The sequence below is a fragment of the Podarcis vaucheri genome (genome assembly GCF_965113315.1).
Source record: "Podarcis vaucheri genome assembly, chromosome: 1".
Classification (NCBI taxonomy): domain Eukaryota; kingdom Metazoa; phylum Chordata; class Lepidosauria; order Squamata; family Lacertidae; genus Podarcis; species Podarcis vaucheri.
Genome location: NC_138759.1, coordinates 89,373,030 through 89,398,023, shown reverse-complemented (window position 1 = coordinate 89,398,023; position 24,994 = coordinate 89,373,030). Strand labels below are relative to the sequence as shown.

Genomic DNA, 24,994 nt, shown 5'->3' with positions numbered 1-24,994 from the left:
TGGTGGAACAGCTCTGTCTTGCAGGCCCTGCGGAAAGATGTCAAGTCCTGCAGGGCCCTTGTCTCTTGTGACAGAGCGTTCCACCAGGTTGGAGCCGCAGCCGAAAAAGCCCTGGCTCTAGTTGAGGCCAGCCTAACCTCTCTGTGGCCTGGGACCTTCAAGATGTTTTTATTTGAGGACCGTAAGTTCCTCTGTGGGGCATACCAGGAGAGGCGGTCCCGTAGATACGAGGGTCCTAGGCCGTGTAGGGCTTTGAAGGTTAAAACCAGCACCTTAAACCTGATCCTGTACTCCACCGGGAGCCAGTGCAGCTGGTATAGCACCGGATGAATGTGATCCCGCAGCGAAGACCCCGTAAGGAGTCTTGCTGCGGCATTCTGCACCCGCTGGAGTTTCTGGGTCATTCTCAAGGGCAGCCCCACGTAGAGCGAGTTACAATAATCCAATCTGGAGGTGACCGTCGCGTGGATCACAGTGGCTAGGTCAGGGCGAGAGAGGTAAGGAGCCAACTGCTTAGCTTGGCGGAGATGAAAAAATGCCGCCTTTGTTATAGCTGCAATCTGCGCCTCCATGGAGAGGGAGGTATCGAAGATTACACCCAAACTCTTAACGGACGGTGCTGGCACTAATTGCACCCCCGCAAGAGATGGGAGTTGCCCCCTCGATCCCATATCGTCCCGCCCCAGCCAGAGGACCTCTGTCTTCGAAGGATTTAACTTCAACCGGCTCCCACGTAACCATCCAGCCACAGCTTCCAGACATCTGGTCAGTGTGTCTGGGGCCGAGTCAGGATGGCCATCCATCAACAGATAGAGTTGGGTGTCATCAGCATACTGATGGCAGCCCAGCCCAAAACTCCGGACAAGCTGGGCGAGGGGGCGCATAAAGATGTTAAAAAGCATCGGGGAGAGAATCGCACCCTGAGGCACTCCACACACCAAGGAGTGGCGGGATGACAGTTCCCCCCCAAGCGCCACCCTCTGTCCCCGACCAGAGAGAAACGAGCGCAGCCATTGAAGGACTGTGCCCTGGATCCCCACGTCGGCGAGGCAGTGGTCCAGAAGTTCGTGATCGACCATGTCGAAAGCTGCTGACAGATCTAGAAGGATCAGCAGCCCTGACCCACCTCGATCCAGCTGTCTACGAAGATCATCTGTTAGGGTGACCAGAGCCGTCTCGGTCCCATGACCAGCGCGGAAGCCGGACTGGAATGGATCCAGAGCCTCTAGATTTTAGTATTTGCTTTTAAGGTTTCCCTGATTTTATCTGTGCCCACTGGCAATTGTTCCATACTGTTTTATGTACACTGCATTTTTTTTTAAAAGGGGTATATAAATTTTATGAATAAATAGCATATTCCTTTACACTCTTAAGTGCCACAGTGAGGTGAACTACAGGAAAGCTGCATTACATGAAAGGGGGCACTATTCTCCAAAGAAATAACACACAAAACAACAACATTCTTATACTCATTGGAGGTTTTTAAGCAAGGGTTGGGTGGCCACCTGTCATGCATGCTTTAGCTGAGATTCCTGCATTACAAGGGGTTGGATTAGATGACGCTCAGGGTCCCTTCCAATGCTACAATTCTATGATTCGATCCTCTGCTTACTAAGCCAGCTTCCCTTCATTCCCATTTATACAATTGTTCTTACCTTTAAAGGCATCATCCAGGTCCTCCTTATTGAAGACAATGGCCAGGTCATGAATGGCACAGGTGTGGAATTGCACTCGGAAGATCACATCTCGAGTTGGGCTACGGAACTCTTTGTGATAGCATTTCAGCTGCCGGCAGGTGACGGGCAGTGAAGAGAAGGAAAGAGAAGAGTCATAAGCTTGGGGACCTGCCAGAAAACAAACGATTCTCTCCACCCCACACCAACTGCACAGTATCCCAGAGTAAGCAGATTGTGGCCTGCAGACTGTGCATGTCTCCAGCATCCTATTCTGGCATCTCCAAAACTGAACCACCTACCAATGCTGCATGCAGGGGTGGATGAATCTGTCCATGTCAGTTCCGAATTTTCTCAACCTTATGCAGTTTGCCCCATTTTTTGCATCAATTTGAAAACAAAAAAATCTTCACAAATTCTGCATGCAAAATTGTGTGCATTTTTGTGTGCATCTCTCCCAATATATGCATGTTTGTATGCACATTTGCCTAATACACACATTTTTATGCAAGCAATTTCCCCAACTACAGGCATAGGCAGATGTTTTGGGACTACAACTCCCATCATCCCTAGCTAACAGGACCAGTGGTCAGGGATGATGGGAGCTGTAGCCCCAAAACATCTGGATGGCCAAGTTTGCCTACGCCTGCCCTACTATAATGTTTTGTATGGTATTTTCACTGATATATGTACAGTGGTGCAGTTTTTGGTTAGAGGACTCGTATAATAAAATTTGGAGAAATGCGAATTTCAAAGGACAGCTGTGTTTCATTTTGCTAAGGCTGTTTACACACTATGTAAGGTAAAAGAAGGTAAAGCACCCCTGGACAGTTAAGTCCAGTCAAAGGTGACTATGGGGTTGTGGCACTCATCTTGCTTTCAGGCCAAGGGAGCCGGCGTTTGTCCACAGACAATTTTCCAGGTCATGTGGCCAGCATGACTAAACTGCTTCTGGCACACAGAGTACAAGTGCCAAAGTGCACAGAAATGCCATTTATCTTCCCGCCACAGTGGTACCTATTTATCTACTTGCACTGGCATGCTTTTGAACTGCTAGGTTGGCAGGAGCTGGGAAACAGCAACGGGAGCTCACCCCGTCATGGGGATTCAAACCACCAACCTTCCGATCAGCAAGCCCAAGAGGCTCAGTGGTTTAGACCACAGCGCCACCCACGTCCCCATACTATATACCATATATTCAAAGCACATGCACACACAAAGAATTATGGTAACTGGAGTTTGATAAGGATGCTGGAACTTGTAGCTCTGTGAGTAGTAAACAACAGTTCCTAGATTTCTTTGGTGACGAGAGGAATGTGCTTTAAATGTATAGTGTGTATGCAGCCTCATTGGTTCAGGAAGCATGAACTGAAATGTGAACAGAACTAACTTCTCTCTCATTCCTTGCTAAACTGAGTGAGCCCACAATGGCAGAAAATGGACCAAAGCAAACAAACAAACCAGATATGTTTTACTCTTACCAAGATATCTCCCTTTAAGAGTAGTCCAGGCTCTATAGTGATGCAGATGCTGGTCTGACTGTCCCCCTGCACATTGCTACAAAGAAGAAGAAATAAGTTAAGCATAGACAGCTGGGATGCTGTTCCCTAAAGTTGGGTCAACATAGGAGCCTCATCTACTCGAGGCAGATCTAAACAGGAAATTGGGACAGAAGAACAGAGGAGAGCCAACTAGTGTGAGAGTTTGGGGCTGCCTTGGTTGGCTACAGTTCCTTTGCCACTCACACTGATCATTCCTGTCTTATTTGGAGAGATTAGAACGGGGGAACGGCACTATGAACACGGCAATTATGCAAGACAACCTATAGCAATCAGCAAAGATATGGATGAGGAGTTTCCATAATAAAATTGCTGATGAGAAAGCTTGTATGCCAGATGATCTTCACAAAATCTTGTCCCAGAATTTAACATGACTAGTTTGCACAATCCTAACCTCCTTTACTCAATCTACTCAGCGCTTCCACTTCTGAAGTTTCTTAATATGGAAGCTGCTACCCCACATAAACAGGTACAGTGGTACCTTGGGTTACAGACGCTTCAGGTTGCAGACGCTTCAGGTTACAAACTCCACTAACCCAGAAGTAGTACCTCAGGTTAAGAATTTTGCTTCAGGATGAGAACAGAAATCATGCAGCAGCGGCACAGCGGCAGCAGCAGGAGGCCCTATTAGCTAAAGTGGTGCTTCAGGTTAAGAACAGACCTCCAGAACGAATTAAGTTCTTAACCCGAGGTACCACTGTACTAATCCTTCCCTACAGTGCTGCATATGTCTAGACGAATGTTTGCAGAACTCTTTCAGCTTATCCAATGCTGCCGTTGCTGCTCTGCAACCAGAGATTCAATCAGTACAAGAATCAACCAAAGCTTTCACAGGTCAAAAATAAATCAGGACAAATTTTAATGGGTGAGGTTGAAACTGGATGACACACTTTTTTATTTGAAAACGAAAAACAAGGTATTGATGACTGCCTTTCTTTCCATCTCAAATTTCCTTTTGAATAAAACACATCTAAAGTTTTAGTGTAGATTTATTAAATATGCACCTTTATAATTAAGTGATTAAATATAAGTAAGCCCTCAGTTAAAACTCATCTAGGTAGCCATTTTTTAAAAAAAGAATAGCCAATTAAGACCTGTAGCTGTTTCATAGAACAACAATTTGCCACCTTCCTTGGGATAAAAGTTATACTGAGCTGAAAACAGCTTAACCCTGTAGATATACCAAAGGCTGCTTAGTAGATTATGTTTTTCCCACATGGAGGAAAAATTAAGTGTCATATGCAGAGAGTCTTAAATGCTGCTCTCATGGGTGATAGTATGTCTGCAATATCTTCTCCTGCCCTTTGCTATGCCTATGCAGTTCAATAGGTCTTTAGGGAAGGGACTGTCTCCCTCCTTTATGGTTTTTTTGGCAGGTTCCTGGCAATGGAGGTTAAAGCAAAGCACAAATGATGTGCAGTGAGAGCCCTCCCAGATCCCACCTCTACCCAAGATTCAGACAGAGTCCCCACCCCATTGGTCTGAAAGGAACAGAGGGGAAACGAGTGCTGGGAATAAAAAGAAGAAGTGCCAATTCCAGGGCAATATTTACTAGATTCCAGATGTGTAGACAGGCTGCATAGCTTGGTATATCTTGAGGAAGGGCCGGCAGCCTAAGAAACATAAATCAGAGACAGGGAGAAAAAGACCTTCATTAGTCAGGGAGATTAGTTGGAGAAGGGAAAACAAACAGCAAGAGGCCAAGACAAACAGTCTCGCCTGGAGGAGAGCTTTCCAGTGACCCTGCAGCCAACAAGACCTGGTCTGTGACACTGACAGATGCCCTGGAAAAGAACACAGCACAAACAGCAGGCTCTTCCTTTATTTGGAGGCATAAGGGGTTCAGGTATCTGAACTAACTTCCCCTGCCCAGCTCTCTCTATTGCAAAGGTGTGCTGTGCGCCTAAAGCCCAGAGGACAGAAAACCAAAAGAACTAGTGCAGCTTTCTGTTGGACAGCCAAATTCAGATAAATAATACATCCAATCTGTACGCCCAGCACATTCACATTAGGGGTGTGTGTGTGTGTGTGTGTGTGTGTGTGTGTGTCAAAGTTATCAAAGAGTGCTGGGTGTAGGACCACATAGATCTAGATGGCTGAAAGCTGGGCCTTGGTGTCACAGAATGGATCACCCCATTCTTGTGATGATTTACGACTGTTGCAGCAAAACCAAAGAAGAGTCTTGTGGTACTGTGTGTGTATCAGTTCCTATGCTAAAGAATAAATGGACACAAATCTGGCATCTGAAACAGCAATATAACCCAGTACAGTAACATTTCAATCTGCTAGGACACCCTGCAACTCATCTTAAAGTGGCAGTACTTGAAAAACAAGCGGCTCCAACATGAAACTGCCTGACATCATCATCATCCTTTTACTTTTTCTCCCTAAAGATATCAGTGGTGTACAATAAAAACAGTAAAACAATATAAACAAGCAACAGCAAGGGGGGTGGGGGAAAGTTCAGTGCAGTCAAAGTAACTAGGAGAAACCAGAAATTGTAATGATAATTACACATAAGAAAAGATAACCATGTTGGCTCATGGGGAAAAGCCCAAAATCCTTATTAGAGGAATACCTTTATTAGGACAACCAAATTGCCACAAAATTCCAGGTGCAACCTAAAACCTGCATAGCAGCTAACAAAGCTCATTTGAACTTCCACTACAGCCTCCCACATTCTGCTTTAAGACTGTGATCAGATATATTCTCTTCTCTATCCCCACTCTGTTTACCATGAGCTGATGAATAGATCTGGATAAGTCAGAAGCTTGCATACTGTTTTGAAGCATTCTAGTTGGCCTAATAAAGGTATTAGACTGATATGGATTTTGGAAGTTCAGCTCTGTTCATTTGGATCTGAATAGAGTTGATGTTTTCCTTCCCCTCCACAGATGTTAATTAGCGTGGCTCTGTCAAGTAGATTGTTTCATCACCTAGCACTGCTGTTGTAAAGAGTAGCTGTGCTGATCTTGCAGGCATTCTAGCTCTAATTGAATTGTCACTATCTGCACTGTTTTCTATTTCAATTCCTTCTGATCTCACTGCTTACAATCCCTCCCCCATATGCATATACATACTTGCCAAGTAAATGTTACATCTGATGCCAAGCATCTGATGCGTAGGTTCTAGTTCATACAAGTTTATGTCATAATAAAATTTACGGTGACACAAAACTGTTGTTCCACTGCTGTGCAGTGTCTTAGGGTCACGATACACAAGTAGAGGGAACACTGGAAATTACATAGCAGGGTTGTTCTTATGCTCTTATCAAACATCCTGAGCTGGAATTGAATAACTGCAAGAACATTCGGCCCAAGGATGTTAAAATGGATTTTACTGCAAGTAGGTGGATGAATCTGAGCTGACTTGGAACATGTGAGAACATCTGCTCCAATTCCATGTGATAAAACCAACAGAAGCTGCCCAAATAAGCTGCTGAAAGCAAGACCAATGGGTTAAAGGAAGACTGTTGTGACTGTGACTGGCCCTATTATGTTGCAGTATAAGGTGGTAAAACAAACTGCACAACTTCAGGTTAGGCATGTAGGACCCCACTTCTGAATCCTCCTCCAGATAAAAAAGGAAGAAAAAGAAATCCATGCAAACAGAAAACTAGCATGTCAAGGAGAATGGTTGCTAATGTGCCCTTTCCTTGATTTGGCTTTCTGTTTGCAAGAAATTTGCAATGGAGGAGGACATTAAAAAACATGATCTGCACCCTGCATTCTACAATGGCACAGTCTGTTCTATCTACTGAATACTTTCACTTTGTTCTTCGATATCTGTTGGTCCAGAGTGAGAATTACAAATTATGGGATTCCTCATCAACTAACTGACATTGTTATTTTTCAGCCTCGCGACAGCTATGTTTGTGTGATGTTGGCTAGGTTGGAAAAGGTCAGTTACCTCCTTGAGACTCAAAGTTGGGAATTCCATGCATGATGACATGATGCAAGAAGAGGGGCTTGTTGTTCATTTTGATGGTGCCAGACAGCAGACCACTGAAGTAGTGGACATACCTAGGGAAGAAACCACAAGAGTAGTCAGGAGATGAGTTGGAGCCTCTTAAAAGACTCCAGTGTGGTGCAGTGGTTAAGAGCGGTAGTCTCGTAATCTGGGGAACTGGGTTCGCGTCTCTGCTCCTCCACATGCAGCTGCTGGGTGACCTTGGGCCAGTCACACTTCTTTGAAGTCTCTCAGCCCCACTCACCTCACAGAGTGTTTGTTGTGGGGGAGGAAGGGAAAGGAGAATGTTAGCCACTTTGAGACTCCTTAAAGGGAGTGAAAGGCGGGATATCAAATCCAAACTCCTCTTCTTCTTCTTCTTCTTCTTCTTCTTCTTCTTCTTCTTCTTCTAATGCTTCAATAAAGAAAAGTTGCCCTCTCCAAACAGTGTGAAACTGGGCAATTCTCTCATAGTGATTTATACTAAGGTCTCAGTCACAAGTCTCTAAATCTGCTTGTTTTTTAAACGTGCTTCATGATTTTCTTAAGATATCTCAGAAGCTGGCATGAAAGATTTTTGCTCAGCAGAACTTGTCTGGAATTAGTGTGTTGCCTTCCCTGGCTTTAGGCACTGTGGGGCCTGTTTTTGAGTAATCTGCCTGACAGCTGTTGGCACAAGTTTGGTTCTTTTTAGCCTTAATATTCTGGAGTACCAACCAGATTTACATTTTTGGTGTCAAATCTTGCTAGTGCAGTTCTGGGCTTGGACAGGTACGGTATCTTCATTTGTAGTATAACATTCACAAGGATGAAATCTTGTTAAGAGGCTGCTTTATGCAGTCCTGGTGTCTCCATTTCTGGCTAACCTAGAAACATAACCTGGGTGCCTAGACATATTTCTGTAGTCAACAGAGCCACTGGAAATAGTCCCAATAGCACTAGGAGAACCAATCAAACACCCATAGGCTACTCGGGAGTAGGGACCCGTCATACAAAAAATGGAGGTGCCGACCTAAGTCTTTTCAGTTCTTCTGTATGCATTATCAAGAGTGCCAATGGTTAACTAATCAGTTTTGATTTACTTCAGGGGTCTACAGCAGAACGACTCGTTCCCTGTTCCACTTTATTTGCAGGCAACTGTTTTCAGACATGAAAAATGTATTTATATTATGTAACGCAAAGTTCATATTTTGATCATATTTTGATGCTGAAACGCCCTTTAAAAAGGAGAGCTTATGCTGAGATGTTGGTAGTGGCTCCAAGACAGAGGAACATTTTCCCATTAAAAACCTAAAACTCATCATGACTGGCTCCAGCACCACCTAGTGAAACTGACTGAAAATACACTGCAGGCCCAATAGGTATCTTACTTTCAGAAATTCAACACTAAACAGAGTGGGGGTTTTTTTGCAACATGAGAAACATCCTGAGCTTTGATATCTACACTATGATAGCCATAAAGACACCCATTCTGAATGTCTCACAACGAAAGCAGTCTTTTCCATGAAGCAAACAGCCCACACTCAATAGAAGGCAGAAAACCCTCACCAGCCTGCCCTCCAGACTAACCTCTTCTGCGATGGCTGCCCCACTGGGATCACCTTGTCCTCATAGAACCTCTTCATGGCAAACCGGTCCAGAGCTTGGTCTGCACTGTGGAATAAAGAAAAAAGATTGGCACAGACATATTCCATGGGAAAGGGGGGAAAGTTTGTACCTGAGCTGGAAAAAAAGAGAGGCCCCCAAGTAAGAAGAGGCTTCTTCTTTCTTCCCCAATAATTGATATAGGGAATTTCAATAGGGATTTCAGGCTGCAATCCCAGGTCAGCTAACATGCTGCCCTCCATATGTTGCTGGAGTCCTTTGACCCTTGCCTATTGGCCATGCTGAGTGGGGCTGATGGGAGCTGCAGCCCAATAACATCAAGAGGGCACAACACTGTCTATACACACCCAACTGGGAACAAATCCAAATGAATTCAGTCCGGGTTCTGAATAGACATGCATGGGATGGGTTATCATGCTGCGAAATGTTTTGTTTCAAATGAAAAATGATGACATTTCTAGGCATCCTATCAATAAGTTAATTGACTGCACTGGCCAATTGACTGTATTGATGCAATAAGTCAATTGAGGTACTGATGCAATAAGCCAATCCTCAGTAGAGCAATGCATATATCACAGCTTTATGTTTCTTTCTCTAGTATAGTACATATATAATACTGTCACTTACTGGAGATTCTGTCTCAACTTGTAGAACAGGAAATGTGATATCAGCCTAACTATAACAAACTTTTTTTCTTTTCACTGACCCCTCTGGGACCAAAAAATTGAGACCCAGAAGATCAAAGCTTCTTCACCCCAACTCAGTGGCCCTAGTGCATGTTCTCATCCCGCTTTGTTGGCCTTGCCCTCCAGTCACTCTCTCTGGCCACCTCCCTTCAAGCTCATTCCCTGGAGAATTGGCCAGCAGGAAGCTTCATTGGGGCCCTTCATTCCCATATAAACCAAACAGAAAGGCCTTCTCCAGAAGCCAAAGCACTGTGGGAAACTTCTCCCACTCACAGAAGAATGACCAGACAAGAGCTATTTCCCAGTAGGTATTTTGTGTTCTATAGAACAGTTCTATAATCACCACCAGCTTTGAAGTGGCACGAGAACACAATTGGAGTGCCTGTATTAGGATGGGTGATCTGGGACTTTGCTTCAGGAAAGTACATTCCAAGGTTGTTTTCTGGACTGCTATGATCAAAACAGACATGCTAAAGTTGCAGAGGCTCCAGAATAGCCTGTTCCCTCTTCTACTTTACCTCTCACCACTAAAACTATGGTCTTCACCACCCCTCATGCAACACAGCATGAGGCTCTCTTACCTGGCTGAAATGTTGCTGTAGTGCATGTAGGCAGCAATAACTACTCCTGTCCGGCCTCTGTTCCCCTGCAAAAGACATAAGCAAAACAAGTGGTTTAGAGTGACCAGTGAGAAAGTCTTGTAAAAGAGAAAGCAGCTATCCATCTCCACTAAAAGGTCTGATCTCTCCAAAGTGAATAGAACAACAATATCCAATCCATGTCGGTTTTGCCTATATACACTTATTTCCACATCAATCTGCATTCTTTTTATTTAAAAAGCCACACAAAAAGGTGCATTTAAATACCTATTTTAAAAACATGTTTTCTCTCAAAATGCACATTTGCAAATGTAACTTGCTACATTTTTGCACCTAGAACTCTGTCAGAACATTCAGGAAACATGAAAGGCTGTGGGTAATTAAGTTCCAATCTACATGTTGGTCCGGAAGGTCCAAATCAGGTCAATTCATATCGGCATTTGCAAAGGTTTAATTTCTCAGGCATTCCATGGAACAATGTCCTACTGATACGTCCAGGCTTTTGAGAGGAGCAGGCTCCATTCAGACCAGGCAGCCTATTACTGGAAATTAAAAGAATCAAAGGTTATGTTGGCTGGCAAGGAGAAACCAGCTGGTTGATTCCGCTTCACTCTCGATTACTCCTTACAATGCATTTTCCACCAGGAAGGAAAGGCCGGTCAGTAGATGTCGCTGTTCCCTTTGACACAAATTGACCTGTGGGGAATCTAAGAGGCTGTTAGAGAGCTCTGATTTTGCGGCATCCTCTCATAAACCCAATCTCCACATTGTGAAGAAAAGGCTTTTCAGAGGAAACTGGTGCACCCACTGTCATACCTCAAAGCACAAACTGCTCAATGTCTAACCAGAGAGCTATTTTAAAATGAGAAAGCTGCTGTAGTACAGTGGATAATGGAGATCTGTGCATACCTATCTGCTTCACCCTGAAACCATTGGGTATTATGTTTATTATTTCTATCTATAGTCCAGTCTTCCTCCCAAAGGAGCCCAGGGACACCCCACCCAATCCAGCCCTTGCACTGCCTTCCCAAAGCCAGGTAAGGGAAATGCCAGGCTTTGGAAGGAGGTGCAAGGCTCTGGCAGGGTCCCAGAGTCCTCCCACCTCCTTCCCAAAGCTGGGAAACGCTAACTAGGCTTTGGGAAGGAGTGGACTCTAGGACCCTATCAGAGCCCTCACACCTCTTTCCCCAAACCCAGCACCTCTCTGGAAGGCAGCGCAAGGGTCAAATGTTGCTGAGGGTCCTTGGGCCATGTATTGGACCACCCTGACCTAGAGGGTACAACATAAGCTATCTGTGCTTCAAACAATTCTCTCTCTCAATTCAACTCCAGTACTGAAAGCTTGAAAGGAACCGTGGAGAAATGGAGGGCAAGGAAGTACATTGGGGAGAAGTTAGCACCAACATCTATGTACTCTGTTTCAATTTTTAAAATGGGCGTCACCCCAATCTCGCTCCATAAGCAAGCTGGGCAGATTCACAAATAAGCATGGCTGCCCTGTTGCATGTAGTATGACTCTGAATCTGTTGTCAGGGTCTATTTTGTTTTATCTGTTGTACTTAAAACTGTGCACAGAGTTTGTTCTGATCAATCCAAAGCAGGTTACAGCATGAAAACATAAAACACAGTAACATTCAATACAATACAGCAAAAACATAAAAAGGGACCCAAACTCATAAAAAAGCACTGAAATAAAAACTGAAGTGGCGGATAAATTGCACTGCACACCCAAATGGCCTGGGGAAAACAGTAACCTTGCTGGATTGATTTGGCTTTAAGATCCTGGTTAATAAGTTGGCATTAAGTCATATTTCCCCATTTTGGACATGATGTGAAACTGCAATGTAAACTGACCAGGACCAAGGGAGAGAAAAGGGAGAGAAAGGGAGAGAGAAATGTGCAGACCCTACAGACTTTCATGGCTTAATTATGGTTTTTAAACCCAGGAAAATCACATCTGAAAAAGCCATCAGAGTTGGATGTCATCAGCATACTCATGGCACCTCATTCCAAAAATCTCAAGCAATCTCTCCACAGGGTTTCCATGCAGATTTCAGAACAAAGGACTACGCCACCAACAGCAGAAATCCAAAGACAGTAAAAAGCCCCAAACTATAATCTAAAAGGTATTTGATTAATCTTCCATAGTTATCTGATGCATATCAAATCCATATGCATTTTCATCACAGAAGTCTAGTGATCTAAAAAGATATGCTTCTTTCTCTCACAACTTGCTAAATACCTAATCCCCATTCAGCTCCCATCTTTACTCCCATACTATCCTTCCAATACTCTTATACCCATTATACTTTCTGATTCCCATTACAGGCATAGAAGAAAACTGCTTCCTTTTTCCACTGCTTGCATTTCTGACTGAAGTTTAATGATCTGAACAAAATAGCAAGAGTCCTTTTATAAGCAACAACACTCTCCAACCTCATACATAAGAAATGAAAGGAATAAAATGTCCAAATATAACAACAATGCAAATCTAACCATTAATGCAATACCAGCAGCATCAGGGCTGGTCCTACCATTAGGCAGAGAAAGACAGATGATGAGGGCAGGGAGCTACCGCAGGAGAGATCTGTGTGCACCACACAGCCTGCATGTGCCTCCTGTGAAGTCACTCTACTGCCCACAGCTACCATGGAGAAATAGAATTCAATTGCCAGTCCAGCCATGTGTGTTAGTCATGGGCTTGCTAAAGGGAGGGTGGACTTTCTTTCCCATCTGCTACTAGGCCAGGTTGCACTAATGTACAAAACCCCTGCAAAAGTTAGGCAATGGATACCTGAAGGCTTGCTTGACCCTGTGTGTCCTAAGCCAATCACTGAGATGAACTGGGGGAGCATATTAATGGTCTCCCATAGACCAGAAGCACAAATTATGGCAATGAGGACTCATGCCTTCCATGTAATAGGCCCAATTCTAGGGAATTCCTTCCCATTAGAAATCAGGTGGGCACCACCCCTGCTAAGTTTCAGGTGCCAGGTTCAAATGGTGTTGTTATTATTATTATTTACTGAATTTATATACCGCCCTATACCCGGAGGTCTCAGGGCAGGTCACAGAACGAAATCAGAATATAAAACCACAAAGTATATAATAAAAATAAAAACAACAACCAAATAACCCCTGTGCCCCCCCCAAAAAAACACACACACACATAGAAGTGAAAAACAAATGGCTGTCATTCACACAGCCACCTATCCTGTCCTTTCCAACTAAGCAGAGGAAGGAACCACATGGAAACTCTGCAGGGAAAACTCGTTCGCTTCTCTCTCACCTTATTATGCAGAACCACCACATTGTGAGGATCAGCATTCAGCCACGTATCCATGGCCTTACAGATGCTGCATATCTTCTCCAGGGCAGGTGTGTGCAAGTCAGGCCATCCGAAATCCAGCACCTGTGGCAGAAGGAGAGCAGAGGTTTCCAAGCAAGAGGAAGACAAAGAAGAAAGGAAAGTCTTAAAGAAGATGAAGATTCCTCCCCCGGTACACTTTTGGTTAGATGTTGCTATTGAACAAATGTATCCCAGTTTTCCCTGGAAAAGACCCTGATGTTGGGAAAGATTGAGGGCACAAGGAGAAGGGGACAACAGAGGATGAGACAGTTGGACAGTGTTCTCGAAGCTATGAACATGAGTTTGACCAAACTGCGGGAGGCAGTGGAAGACAGGAGTGCCTGGCGTGCTCTGGTCCATGGGGTCACGAAGAGTTGGACACGACTAAACAACTAAACAACAACAACAAATCCTAGTTTTGAAGGCCATTAGGCAGGATGAGGCTAGCTCAATTCAGGCACAAGATTCTGAGGCAGCATGAAAGGACAACAAATTCCCATAGTACTTCATGGCATAATCCACTTTACAGAGTTTTGAGGCTGGGTTTATATGAAAAGTTGGGGAGCTCTGAGCACATTTCTTAAGAACATCTCAAGAGTTTCTAGCAATACTTTGCAAAGGCCATATTTTGCATACAGAACTGCCAATGCTAACAACCTTCATTGATGAATAATTGGCCATCCTACAGTATGGATCTGTGTGCATACTCATGTGTTGACTACAAGCATGACTGCCTCTGCCAGGAGCTCACAAGGCAAGCCACTATTATCTCAGCCTTGGGTTCTACCCTGCTCTGAAGCAGGGGGATAATAATATTGACCTACTGTACAGGGTTGTTCTAAAGATTGCTTAGATGAAGTACTTTGAACACCATCAAAAGCTTATATACGGTAAAAGCTAGGTTGAATTCAAATCCCAATTTCCAATACTTTTATCTCGTCTTTTTGCTTTGCTGTGATTTCTGACCAGTGAAGCTAGAGCCTTTGCTTGCAGAAGGAAACCACTTCCTATCTCTGTCCCAGAAATTTCTAGGAGATTGGTATTTTGCCCCTGGCTCCCCACCTGACTACAACTTGCCAACCTAGCAATATCAACCTGCTGCCACTGTCCTTTGGTGGCAAACCTACAACATTAGCTGTTCCTTCAGAGCAGAGAGGCAGGCAAAGTATTTCAGCCATGTGCCTGGCTTTGGATGGATGAACAGCTTCTTTGGCAACCAAAGGCAGCAGCAGCATGGTTGGATTAGTGGACAAAACAAACATGCAGAGGGAAGTACACATACAAAAGGCTTAAGGAGCAGCACATTAGAGGGAACTCCAAAAAGCAGAACAGGAACAACGCAGGCAGTCCCCTCTGAGACTGAAGCCTAGAGCCAAAAACTACATACAACTGAGGGGAAGTAGATCTGGAGGTTGAATTGTAGTATGTTTAGGTTCATAGAGTTATATAGCTGGAAGGGACCCTGAGTATCATAGAGTTTTCTTCCCCAGCCTGTCATAGATATCTCTCTTTCACCCTTTCCACCAAAAAACATGATTTATCAATAAGCATCTCCATCTTACCTTGGAATGGAGCTTGCTGATGTCATGCCTCTTCTCTGACAGGTTAAAAAGCTAGTGGGTGGGAAATAAATAAACCATGTTAGAAGAGTTGGTTGATGAGGTGGAGGCCTGTGGGCAACAATATGATAGAAAACTGAATGGGAGCATCAACTACAGGATTCCAAGGCTATGACATGTTTCTCCCCCACCACCACACACACGCATGTGCTTCCTTTTCCTGGAATTGCAAGCATGAGTTGTACACTAATTGTTATTGTTATTGTTATTGTTATTGTTATTGTTATTGTTATTGTTATTGTTATTAATTTTCAGAGTTAGCTCCATGTACTGCTTAGGCACCCATATATTTTCTGCAATTTACTGGAATGGAAAATGAAATGGATTTGTGAATGAGGTGGGCTTTCAGGATTTTGAAGCTACCAGCATTACGTTAACAACAAAAATGAGTGGCATTCAACTAAGGTTTGCTCAGAGTAAACCCATTGGCATTAATGAACATAACTAAGTCTTCTTTGAGTAAATCCTAGTTGAATACCACCCAGTGGACAGAATCAGCAACGTTGTCTATGGCGAAAGGGGTTTAGAGGTGTTGTGACACAAAACCACAATGAAATTTTTAAAACTAGAAATCAGTAAAGAAGGGCTTCATCAGTGACCAGGAAAATGAGTTAGGTCTAGACCAATTGCAAAAGAAAGTCTACACTTCTTTGATATTCTATTTGTGGGAAATAGAATATAGCTAATGATGTCAGAATTCAATGCTCACAGAATTCAGTTGCTCCCAGCATTTTTCTGAAGACAGTAAAAATGAATTAAAATATCCCACACTTATTACCAGGTAACTGTCCCCATGCTTGGATTTCAGCATCTGTGCCACCTCCTTCAGGTTGCTAGAGAAGGTCTGCTCCTCCGACAAACTTGCAAAGTTGACAGCAATGATCCGTTCTGTGACATACACCAGGTCTAGTTCACAAGTATCCTCCATGGCCTGGTTTAGGCTCAAGCTCCTAGGGCAAAGAGAAGCAACTAAACCGTCAATGGCAGAGAGGAAAGAACAAAGGTATAAAGATGGGAAAGTCTGTCTGTGTAATCTTCCCCTAGCACTGTTTGTGCATCTGTGTGTGTGCATGTATGTGTGTGTATATACACATCATTTTACTTTACTTGCACTTGTCTGTTGTGCAGCCAAGCTTCAACACGGCAAGGGAAGTCCAAGAAGTCCCAAGTGAGCAGGTGGAGCAAGCAACTATTGCTGCTGCTATTGCTGCCACCAGCACCTGGGGTGAGGACAGAATCGAGAACTATTCCAGCAGGCTGGTGGAGCAAGCAAAGCAAGTAATCTGGAGCAGGACTTTTAGCATGGCTGCCTGCTGTATGGAATAGCATTCCTGTTGAGGTATAATAGGTGCCCACTATTTGCCCTTTCCAGAAACCATTGGATACATTTTTTCCCCAGCAGGCTTTCCCAAAATGATTTTTGGCATGAGTATCTATTCTGTATTGTGTTAGTTTTATTTTAAATGTATCAGCTGTTTCCTCCCGGTTTTTGTTTATTGCACATCATCATGACACAATTGGGTGGAAGGTGATTAATAAGCTATTATTATTAGCAGTAATAAATACACAAACTTGTTTCACTTTGCTTCTGCAGACAACTTTAGAGGACATTCACAGGGTGTTTCAAGTGGGCTTCAGAACATTTTTTAAAGTGCAGTTGTTCCATGGAGATTTTAATTAAATCATCATGTGTGCTTATGAACACTTATCAGGAGTAAGGCAATACTGTGGCTCCAAGGAAGAAAGAGACCATTCTCAACATTCTCTTTGAGCTTTGCTTTCAATGGAATACTGCACAGCAGAATATGGTTCCATCGTGCAGGATGACCGGTGCAAAATGCGGAGAATGAAATCTGGGGATACCCAGAGACTGTAGCAACCAGAGAAACTGCTGTGGGAATAATTCCAACCAAGGAATACAGCACCATAAAGAAGTATTGTTGCATAATGTCTATAAGCGCATGTGTGTCTGGATAAGGGGAAATATTTAAGCCAAACACTGGATGTCAACACTGACACCATGTAACGCAAGCATAAGGCCACAAAGAAACACATTTTTCAGCTTTTAACAAGCATCCTGAATTAAGAAACCCTTTGTCCAAAAATGCTTGTGGATTCATGGGGAAGTAGAACAAAAACAAGCGCTGCCCTATTGTGCAGGATGTTAATATGTACCCTGAAAATAGTGTTCTGGCAATAATGTAAATAGGGAACAAAAATTGTTATTGCACCCTATTCAAGAGTAAGCCAGTAAGTGCTCTTTCTAAGAAGAAGCATGGGTGCATATGCAGAGGCTCCCTCCAGCATCAGAGGCAACATACTAGCTTCTGGGAGAAAATAGAAAACCCTTGTGTTTTGTTTTGTTTTAAAGCGTATTAGCTTTCGCAGATAAATATCTTGAACATGTACTATCAATTTTAAGCAAAACAGATCTATCCATGGAAATAATGGAGGCAGTTTTGCATGTCCCTAATTATGAAGAGAGCAGTGGAAGAACACAAGAAGAGCCCTGCTGGATCAGGCCAAAGGTCCATTTAGTCCAGCACCCTGTTCTCACACTGGCCAAGCAGATGCAAGCGGAACCTGAACACAGCTGCGCTCACCCCACTTGTGATTCTTGGTGTTTTGAGTTTCACAAGAAAGACTCTCCATGAAGTACTCTCATCAAACACTGAGCCTTACCTTGAGGGTTTACGTCGTGCCTGGATAATTTTGGGGGACTTTGCAAACACCTAATAAAACGAGAGTGACAAAAGGGTGAGAAAGAATGTTACTGCAGTATGTTGCTTCATTGCAGAGTGACACATTCAGCAGGAATGGAAGCAACTGGGTCTCCTTCTGCCTAGCCTCTAAGCGTGGCCTGCCTAGCCTGACCTGGAAAATATCACTTTAAGGTGGCCCGATCAAAGATATTTTCTGCTCCCACACACAAAATATCCCTGTTCTAGATATTTCATAGCAGCTCATTCTGGAACATCTGCATTTAAGGTTCTGGAGTTTCAGTTAGACTGCAATCTCCTTCTTTCCCCCACTTCTCGGGCATTTGAATAGCCTTCAGTACTGCACTCTGCATTCCATGAAATGTGTACTTCACTGAACATCACCAATGGAGCAAATTAAGGATCTTTTTTCCATTTTACAGCTCAGCAAATGAAAGAGCATGCCCCTCAAAAAAAAGGAGGGTGGGGAGTGGGCTTTGCAAGCAAAATAATCTTTTTTTTTTTTACAGTCACTTTCCAATATTGCTCCATGGAAGGAAAAGGGTACATCAGATTCATGCCCAAAGAATACTTACAGGTGGCCCAACCTGACCTGGAAGTGAGCTCTGTGCTAAAATGTATTTAGATGTCAAAGGCTGATTCCATGAATTCCAGGGCTCCAAGTTGGATGCACAAGCATCCAAAGTGGGGGTGGCACTATTGGTAGATTGTCCCTCACACCCAGTATGATGGAAGCCAAGGAACTGTATAATCCTTTTCAAGGTTGCAAATGTTCCCTATATTGGCAACTGTAATGATACACAAAGTAAGAGGTGGGCTCCAGCATGCTCAGTCATGGCAGATGCTGGCACACACCTCTCAAATGACGCACCATAATCATTTGAGGCAACCAACGTATCTTGTGTTGGTCTCAGTGAATACTGAATGGGCTTGCTCCTAGACAAACAGAGCAGCTACTCAGTCTTGGAGGGATGATTTCCACAGGTCTAATCCCATAGCTACTTTCTCTTCAATCAAGGAGCAAGCACTTTGAGGCAACCCACAAAGTCAACACACAAAATCTTCAAATATCTAACAAGATAACTGGCAGGCTACCTGATCTTCTCTGGACTTATCTACCCTTATCTTCTCTGGACTACCTCTCTAAAGCTGTAAGGTTGTGACCACCCACAGTTTTGAGAGTATAGCCAGAAGGTACTTTTCATAGCTTGCTGTGGGTTGAAATAAGAACAACGCTCCGGGTGAAGTATCACCACACAGCTCCTCTACTGTGAAGATTATCAAAATTTCAAAACAGAAGAGCCACTGTGAAATCTTAGTGTCTGAATTGAGGAGCATCCACTAGGATCTATGGAGCAGCGATGTGTTATGAAATAAATAACGAACAATAATTCTTTATTTCCAACCATATCCCCCCGGGCTCCCTCGCCTCCTCCTGTTTTGAAATGAGGGATGGTGGAAGACATAATTTACTGGTGACAATTGAGCTCTGCACAGAGTTAAGATATCATTTGGCAGTTCAACAGCCTCTCAATAGAGCCAAATCCTGACAGCTGTAGTGGTGAAACAAAAGATCACGCAGCACTTATTGGTGGGCAAGGAACTACGTACAAAAGCCCCATGAGGAAAGAGTAAACAGGGAGATGAAAGCAAGCAGGCAGTAAGGAGGCTGGAGAAGAGCTGTGAAATATTTATGCAAAGAGTAGGCACTATCTTAACCTGCACAGCTAACTGATACATGTAAGGTGAAGTGGGGGGGGGGTTCTGTTGGGGTTGTTCTCTGTGCATGTGTTTTCCTAGAGGAAAGAATATCTCATATCAATATGAAAATCTGCTGTTGCTCAGTACCTGTGCATCAGTTTGCATGTTGTAAGTGGTAGTCCCATGTCTCCATCCACAACATTCTTTAAAAATTGGCTTATGAAATATCCCATATCCTAATGGCACTGTTACAGGTGTCACATAGTACTTGCTCTGCACTTGGAAGAAATAAACCTTTCAGTGGGGCAGCACCCATACTTTAGAAGTCCCTCCCTCTTGAAATTAGGCCGGCACCATTGTTGTGTTTCCCCAGGGCCTTTCCTTTAGGCAAACCTATCCAGGCATCTAAAAGTTGCATGTGTTTTATATCTGTTGACTTTGCCAACCAATGACACAATCCTCTTGCCATAGGAGGGAGCTCTGTGATTGCTCCTGTCACAATCAAGGGCTGTTTAGGACACAAACAGCCATATGACTCTGCAGAAGCCCAAGGCGAGATATGTCTCTTCCATTAAAGCTCAAACTAACAGAAAGCCTCATGCTCTTTTCCTCTGCAGAGACTCTGCCCCTCCACCAAAAAGAAGGAAAGAAAGATGGAGCGAGGAAGTCTATGCATATTGGACAGAGGAGGAGAAAAACAATCTAACCCTTTTCCCTCTGATAATTTTCAAGCTCAGAATCATTCTTGCCCAGCTGTTTTCTTTGGGGTTTTTTACCCATGTTTTTACCTATAGTGGAAAAGGTACCCAGGCATTTTTAAAGGGACTACCATCTGGGACTTTAGCTGTGTTGTTGTTGTATGACAGCTGATATATTGGTCTTCTGATAGGTTATGTTTTGCTTTTATTGAATGTGAAAATTATTTCTAATTGTTGCTGTTGTGTGCTATCCTGGAATCTGTTTCAATGAAGGCGTTGTTGTTTTAAAGTGATATAGGCATGGGCATAGCTAAATAAATAAAAATACTTAACTAGCTGACCAATTGTGCAGCAGATAGCTCAGTTCTGCTCCCCCAACATTGATCCCCCCCCCCCCCGTATAAATCCTGGTTATGCCCATGGATATGGGGACCCTGTTTCTCTTCCTTTACAGGTGAAAAAGCAGACTGCTTCACCTCCAGTGTTACACATCCCAGGCTGATTTTTCTTCTTCTACTTTAGCAGAGGAAAAGGAGCACAGAGCACCACACAATGCCTTGACTGAGCCTGCTGTAGTCTGAATTCCTTGGTCCTACTAGCAGAGATAATTGGCTAATTAGCAGCCGGGGGTTTACAAATACATGGGGGATCAAGGCCCTAACAAGGATCATTAGGAGACTATTTATCAAGCTGGACAGAACAAAAGCCACCAGGGATTGAAGAGGAGGAGAACTGCAGGAAGTAATTTAAAGGCTGTGTTGAGTTTCATTTTCTCGAAAGTCAGTCAAGATAATAGCAGCGGCTTGGAAGGCTGGTGGACTAGATATCAATGCAAGGCCAGTTTTACCGCACAAGCACATAGTATGCAATCACTACCATGAAGATACTGAAGAGCCCTTTTCCAGTCAAGGTATTTGCTCCGATTCAATGACAGTAAATTTCCTCAGGACGGAATCTGCTAGCCTTCGTCACATCAGTTCAGTTAAGACAGGTCAGGGCTTCTGTCCATCACTGAAGGTAGGAAAATCTATGGGGTGCTAGAATCACCTATAATTTATCTGTGGTGTCAAGGGAATATCTGCTAGGCAGGTTTTCAGGCACTGTCTTGCCACAGCTATGTCAGCGTTGTGGCAGGACAAACTGTTCCAGGACTGAATATTCCCATGTTCAGAAGACATAATTTAAATGTTCCCAAGGTTAGATCAAGGCCATGGGGATGGCTTTAGTACATGCACTGCATTGTGCCCGGCACAATCAGCACCATGGACAACTGTGGGGTGTGTATGAGGAAAAGTGTTCACCGCACATGTTTAATGCACATCAGTTCTGTGCAAGCTGTGAATGGCTCCATTCACTCCACTATCATTTGAAACTAGTAATTTAGATCTCAGTGTTGCCAAGTGTAGCATTCCAGAAGATGAATCACAACCACTCCTTTTAACGAATGACCTGCCAGTTAACCAGCTTCTATTAGATGGAGATTTGGCTTAGTTTTGGACAATACATTAGGGTTTAGTTCACCTTCTATATACACACACTGGGTTGCTCTAACAACTGGGGAGCCCCAAAGGTATGTTCTCCATTTGGCACATGTGGCTATTTTCCCCAAACCACACCCACCTTCCCCACACCTGGCATTATATGTGACATCAGGTGTGGTGCAGGCAGAGGCACAGCTGGGGGGCAGATCCCAGCAGAAAGCAGGACTGAACTCCCTGCCCATCAGCTGATGCATGGGGAAGTTTTCCTCTGCCTGAATCCTCCACAGAGCAGATTTGAATCCCCTGCCCCTCAGTTGATGCACAGGGGCCCAAAAGGGTCCTCAACCCAGACCAATTGTACAATAGCCACTGTTTCTTCATGCATAAGATGCTGCATGCTACAGAGAAGTGAAATATTCTGTGTCCACAAACAGGGCATGCAGTCTTGATAACGCTTTTTAATCAAGAGGTTCATTAATTGAGGAGGGGCTAGAAAGTGCCAATAGATTATAAAAGCAGACTTTGCCCTAACGTAAGGAGGGGGGCGCGGGTGGCTCTGTGGGTTAAACCACTGATCAGAAGGTCAGCGGTTCGAATCCCCGCGAAAGGTGAGCTCCCGTTGCTTGGTCCCTGCTCCTGCCAACCTAGCAGTTCAAAAGCACCTCAAAGTGAAAGTAGATAAATAGGTACCACTCCAGCGGGAAGGTAAACGGCGTTTCCATGCGCTGCTCTGGTTCGCCAGAAGCGGCTTAGTCATGCTGGCCACATGACCCGGAAGCTGTACGCCGGCTCCCTTGGCCAGTAAAGCGAGATGAGCACCGCAACCCCAGAGTTGGTCACGACTGGACCTAATGGTCAGGGTTCCTTTACCTTTAAGGAGGGGGGGGGTATGCTGCCTTAGATGGCTTGCAGAGTCCGAATTTTGGGAAAGTGAGAGTAGAGCACACTAACCTTTGCTATGGTACGACTGATATATTGCTCTAAGATGATATCCTAACTAAACACTTTTCCAAGATTTTCCAGGATATTTAAAAGCCACAATCTCAAAGCACTCAGAATAACTGGAAATACTAGTTTGGTGCGTACACACACACACACACACACACACACACACTGAATAATCCATGCAAAGGACAACCATATAAATCTGGCCTGCTTAGCTCAGTGTTACATGCAAGTGAGAGCAAAGTCTTGCCGGAGCATGCTACAAAACTTTGGATGCAGGGAATTTAACAGCCCCATTATAACTATATTGGAGCAGCCCAGCAGTAAGGTTTACAGAGCTGAAAACATCACACTATGCTACAAAAAGGTCTTCCCCAAGCCATTAGAACTGAACTCTGGCTCGCCTTGGCTTGGGCCTTGACGGAACAGAACACCAGGAGGAAATGTGTGAGTTGTACGAGCAGGAAGCTTCTATTTGTGCACCATTCCCATGGCCTCAAAAATTCCATATGTGCTCGATTTGTTTGGTGACTTTGTGACCTCCTCTGAAACACTAAGTGGTGGTTCTAATTAAAGAAAGATCTGACTGAGAGGAAAATATACATTCACACCTTGTTTGTTTTGGTATCTTCAGTTAAAAGCATTTGTTAAAAGTTTTAGTAACAAAAACTCTCGTCCCAAGGTGGCTCCACACTCCCATGCCCAAACTTACATGGTGAGTTTGCAGAGCTCAGATCTAATCACCTACTTCTAAAACAGCTGCTGAATTATAGGGTCCCAGTAATGGAAATGCCAAGTGAGGGAATAAGGACAAAGCAGCATGCTGAACCTAAAGACGGTCATTATGGCTTTGTCTTTGACTACATGTGTTATACCAGAGAGGTGGGGAAGTTCTGGCCTGTGGGCCATATTTGGCCCAGCAAAGGTCCCAATTTGGCCTGCAAGGCCATTTTCCTTGGCTGTTAGGTGTGCCCACCTACATCACACCTAATGTCATATCTAATGTCTGGTATGGGGCACGTACAGATTCATCTGCATCAGCTCTTCACTGAAGTTTCCCATTTGGGACATGACAGCATGACTGATCCCCACAGAAAACAGGGTCGAAGCTCCCATCCCTTCAACTGATGGGCAGTGAGTTCAAGCCTGCTCAGATGGCTTTGCAGCTGAGTTCCCCATGAAGAACTTGATCACACAGCTAATCCCCACAGAAAGCAGTTTTGCCCCCCTATTCTTGGTGATTGGGAAGCGCGAAGTACAGAGCTTGCAAAGCACTTTGCACAGTGATTCTCAAACACTCAACCGCTAGCTCAGGCATAGGCAAACTCGCCCTCTAGATGTTTTGGGAGTACAATTCCCATCATCCCTGACCACTGGTCCTGTTAGCTAAGGATGATGGGAGTTGTAGTCTCAAAACATCTGGAGGGCTGATGTTTGCCTATTCCTGAGCTAGCTGTTGTTTGGAAAGTGCTCTGAAAGCCCTTATGCTCAACGTTTCCCAAGTGCCAAGCAAAGGGTTGGCCAAGTTTTGTGTGCTGTGGTACCCATGTGGCCAACAACATGTGCTTTGGAAGTGCTGTGCATGGGATTTGACAGGTAGGCATGGCAAAAACAAATAAACCTGCCCATGGTGTCAGTGGTGTCCCACCCATCTGTCAAAGTGGATCTGTGGAGCATAGAGGCAGATAAGGATCTGGCCCACCAAGCAAAAATGGTGACCCACCGCTAGTGCAGCTTTCCTGAAACAATTCAGATCTCTAACATGCGGTGAGAAATTCAGATGAAGACAATTTTAGAAGGCAGTCAAAAGTCTCCCATCCTCTCTCCCACATGCACTCCGACAAAATTATCCTTCACACATATGCAGATGCAGAGGGGGGACCATTTTCCCTCATACACATTCACACAGAGAGAGATAAGCATGCTCTCTCTCACAGAGAGACACACAAAACTACCACACACAATAAAATACACATACACATTAGCAAACTCCCTCAAATGCACATACACGTTTAAACCACCTGTCCCATGCAAGAAAATTTTACACACACACACCATATACACAACCTAACCAGACTAGGAATTGAATCTTACTTCAACACTGGTAAAAGGACAGTGTCCTTTACCACAGCTGAAGCAGCAGGCTAGTGTAAGGGCTGCAGGTTAGCCCACATAGCACAGTCAGTTCTGCCCGCCAACAGCTCACCATCACTTTCCCTTTCCCCTCCTCACTATCTGCTGCCTGAGGCAGGGCAGTTCTGTTTATATCTCAGGAGGGAATGGATGTACTTTTGCCTTGAGCAGGGGGCGGGGGGTCCCCTGCTTTGGCACATCTAGAAAGCACATCTAGGTTACTGTGCAGCCTCCCCTCAGCCAAGCAGATTCATGCAGGCAGGTTGGCATGCAGGTAT

General features: G+C 44.2%; 1 protein-coding gene across 21 annotated transcripts in view; it reads right to left on the bottom strand.

Moving 5' to 3' along the window:
• Nucleotides 1–24,994, bottom strand: part of TNS1 (tensin 1) — a 321,487-nt gene that overhangs the window by 88,992 nt on the left and 207,501 nt on the right. For 18 of the 21 annotated variants that reach the window (XM_082237860.1, XM_082237875.1, XM_082237878.1 and 15 more), the window contains 10 exons: nucleotides 17,721–17,770; nucleotides 15,817–15,988; nucleotides 14,982–15,032; nucleotides 13,360–13,482; nucleotides 10,053–10,117; nucleotides 8,750–8,833; nucleotides 7,142–7,254; nucleotides 4,785–4,845; nucleotides 3,155–3,230; nucleotides 1,656–1,785 (listed from right to left, as the gene is read on the bottom strand). In XM_082237860.1, the coding sequence (XP_082093986.1) occupies nucleotides 1,656–1,785; nucleotides 3,155–3,230; nucleotides 4,785–4,845; nucleotides 7,142–7,254; nucleotides 8,750–8,833; nucleotides 10,053–10,117; nucleotides 13,360–13,482; nucleotides 14,982–15,032; nucleotides 15,817–15,988; nucleotides 17,721–17,770 (925 nt within the window). The remainder of the gene's footprint in view (nucleotides 1–1,655; nucleotides 1,786–3,154; nucleotides 3,231–4,784; nucleotides 4,846–7,141; nucleotides 7,255–8,749; nucleotides 8,834–10,052; nucleotides 10,118–13,359; nucleotides 13,483–14,981; nucleotides 15,033–15,816; nucleotides 15,989–17,720; nucleotides 17,771–24,994) is intronic. The other 3 variants (XM_082237871.1, XM_082237868.1, XM_082237870.1) reach the window with 1 other exon arrangement.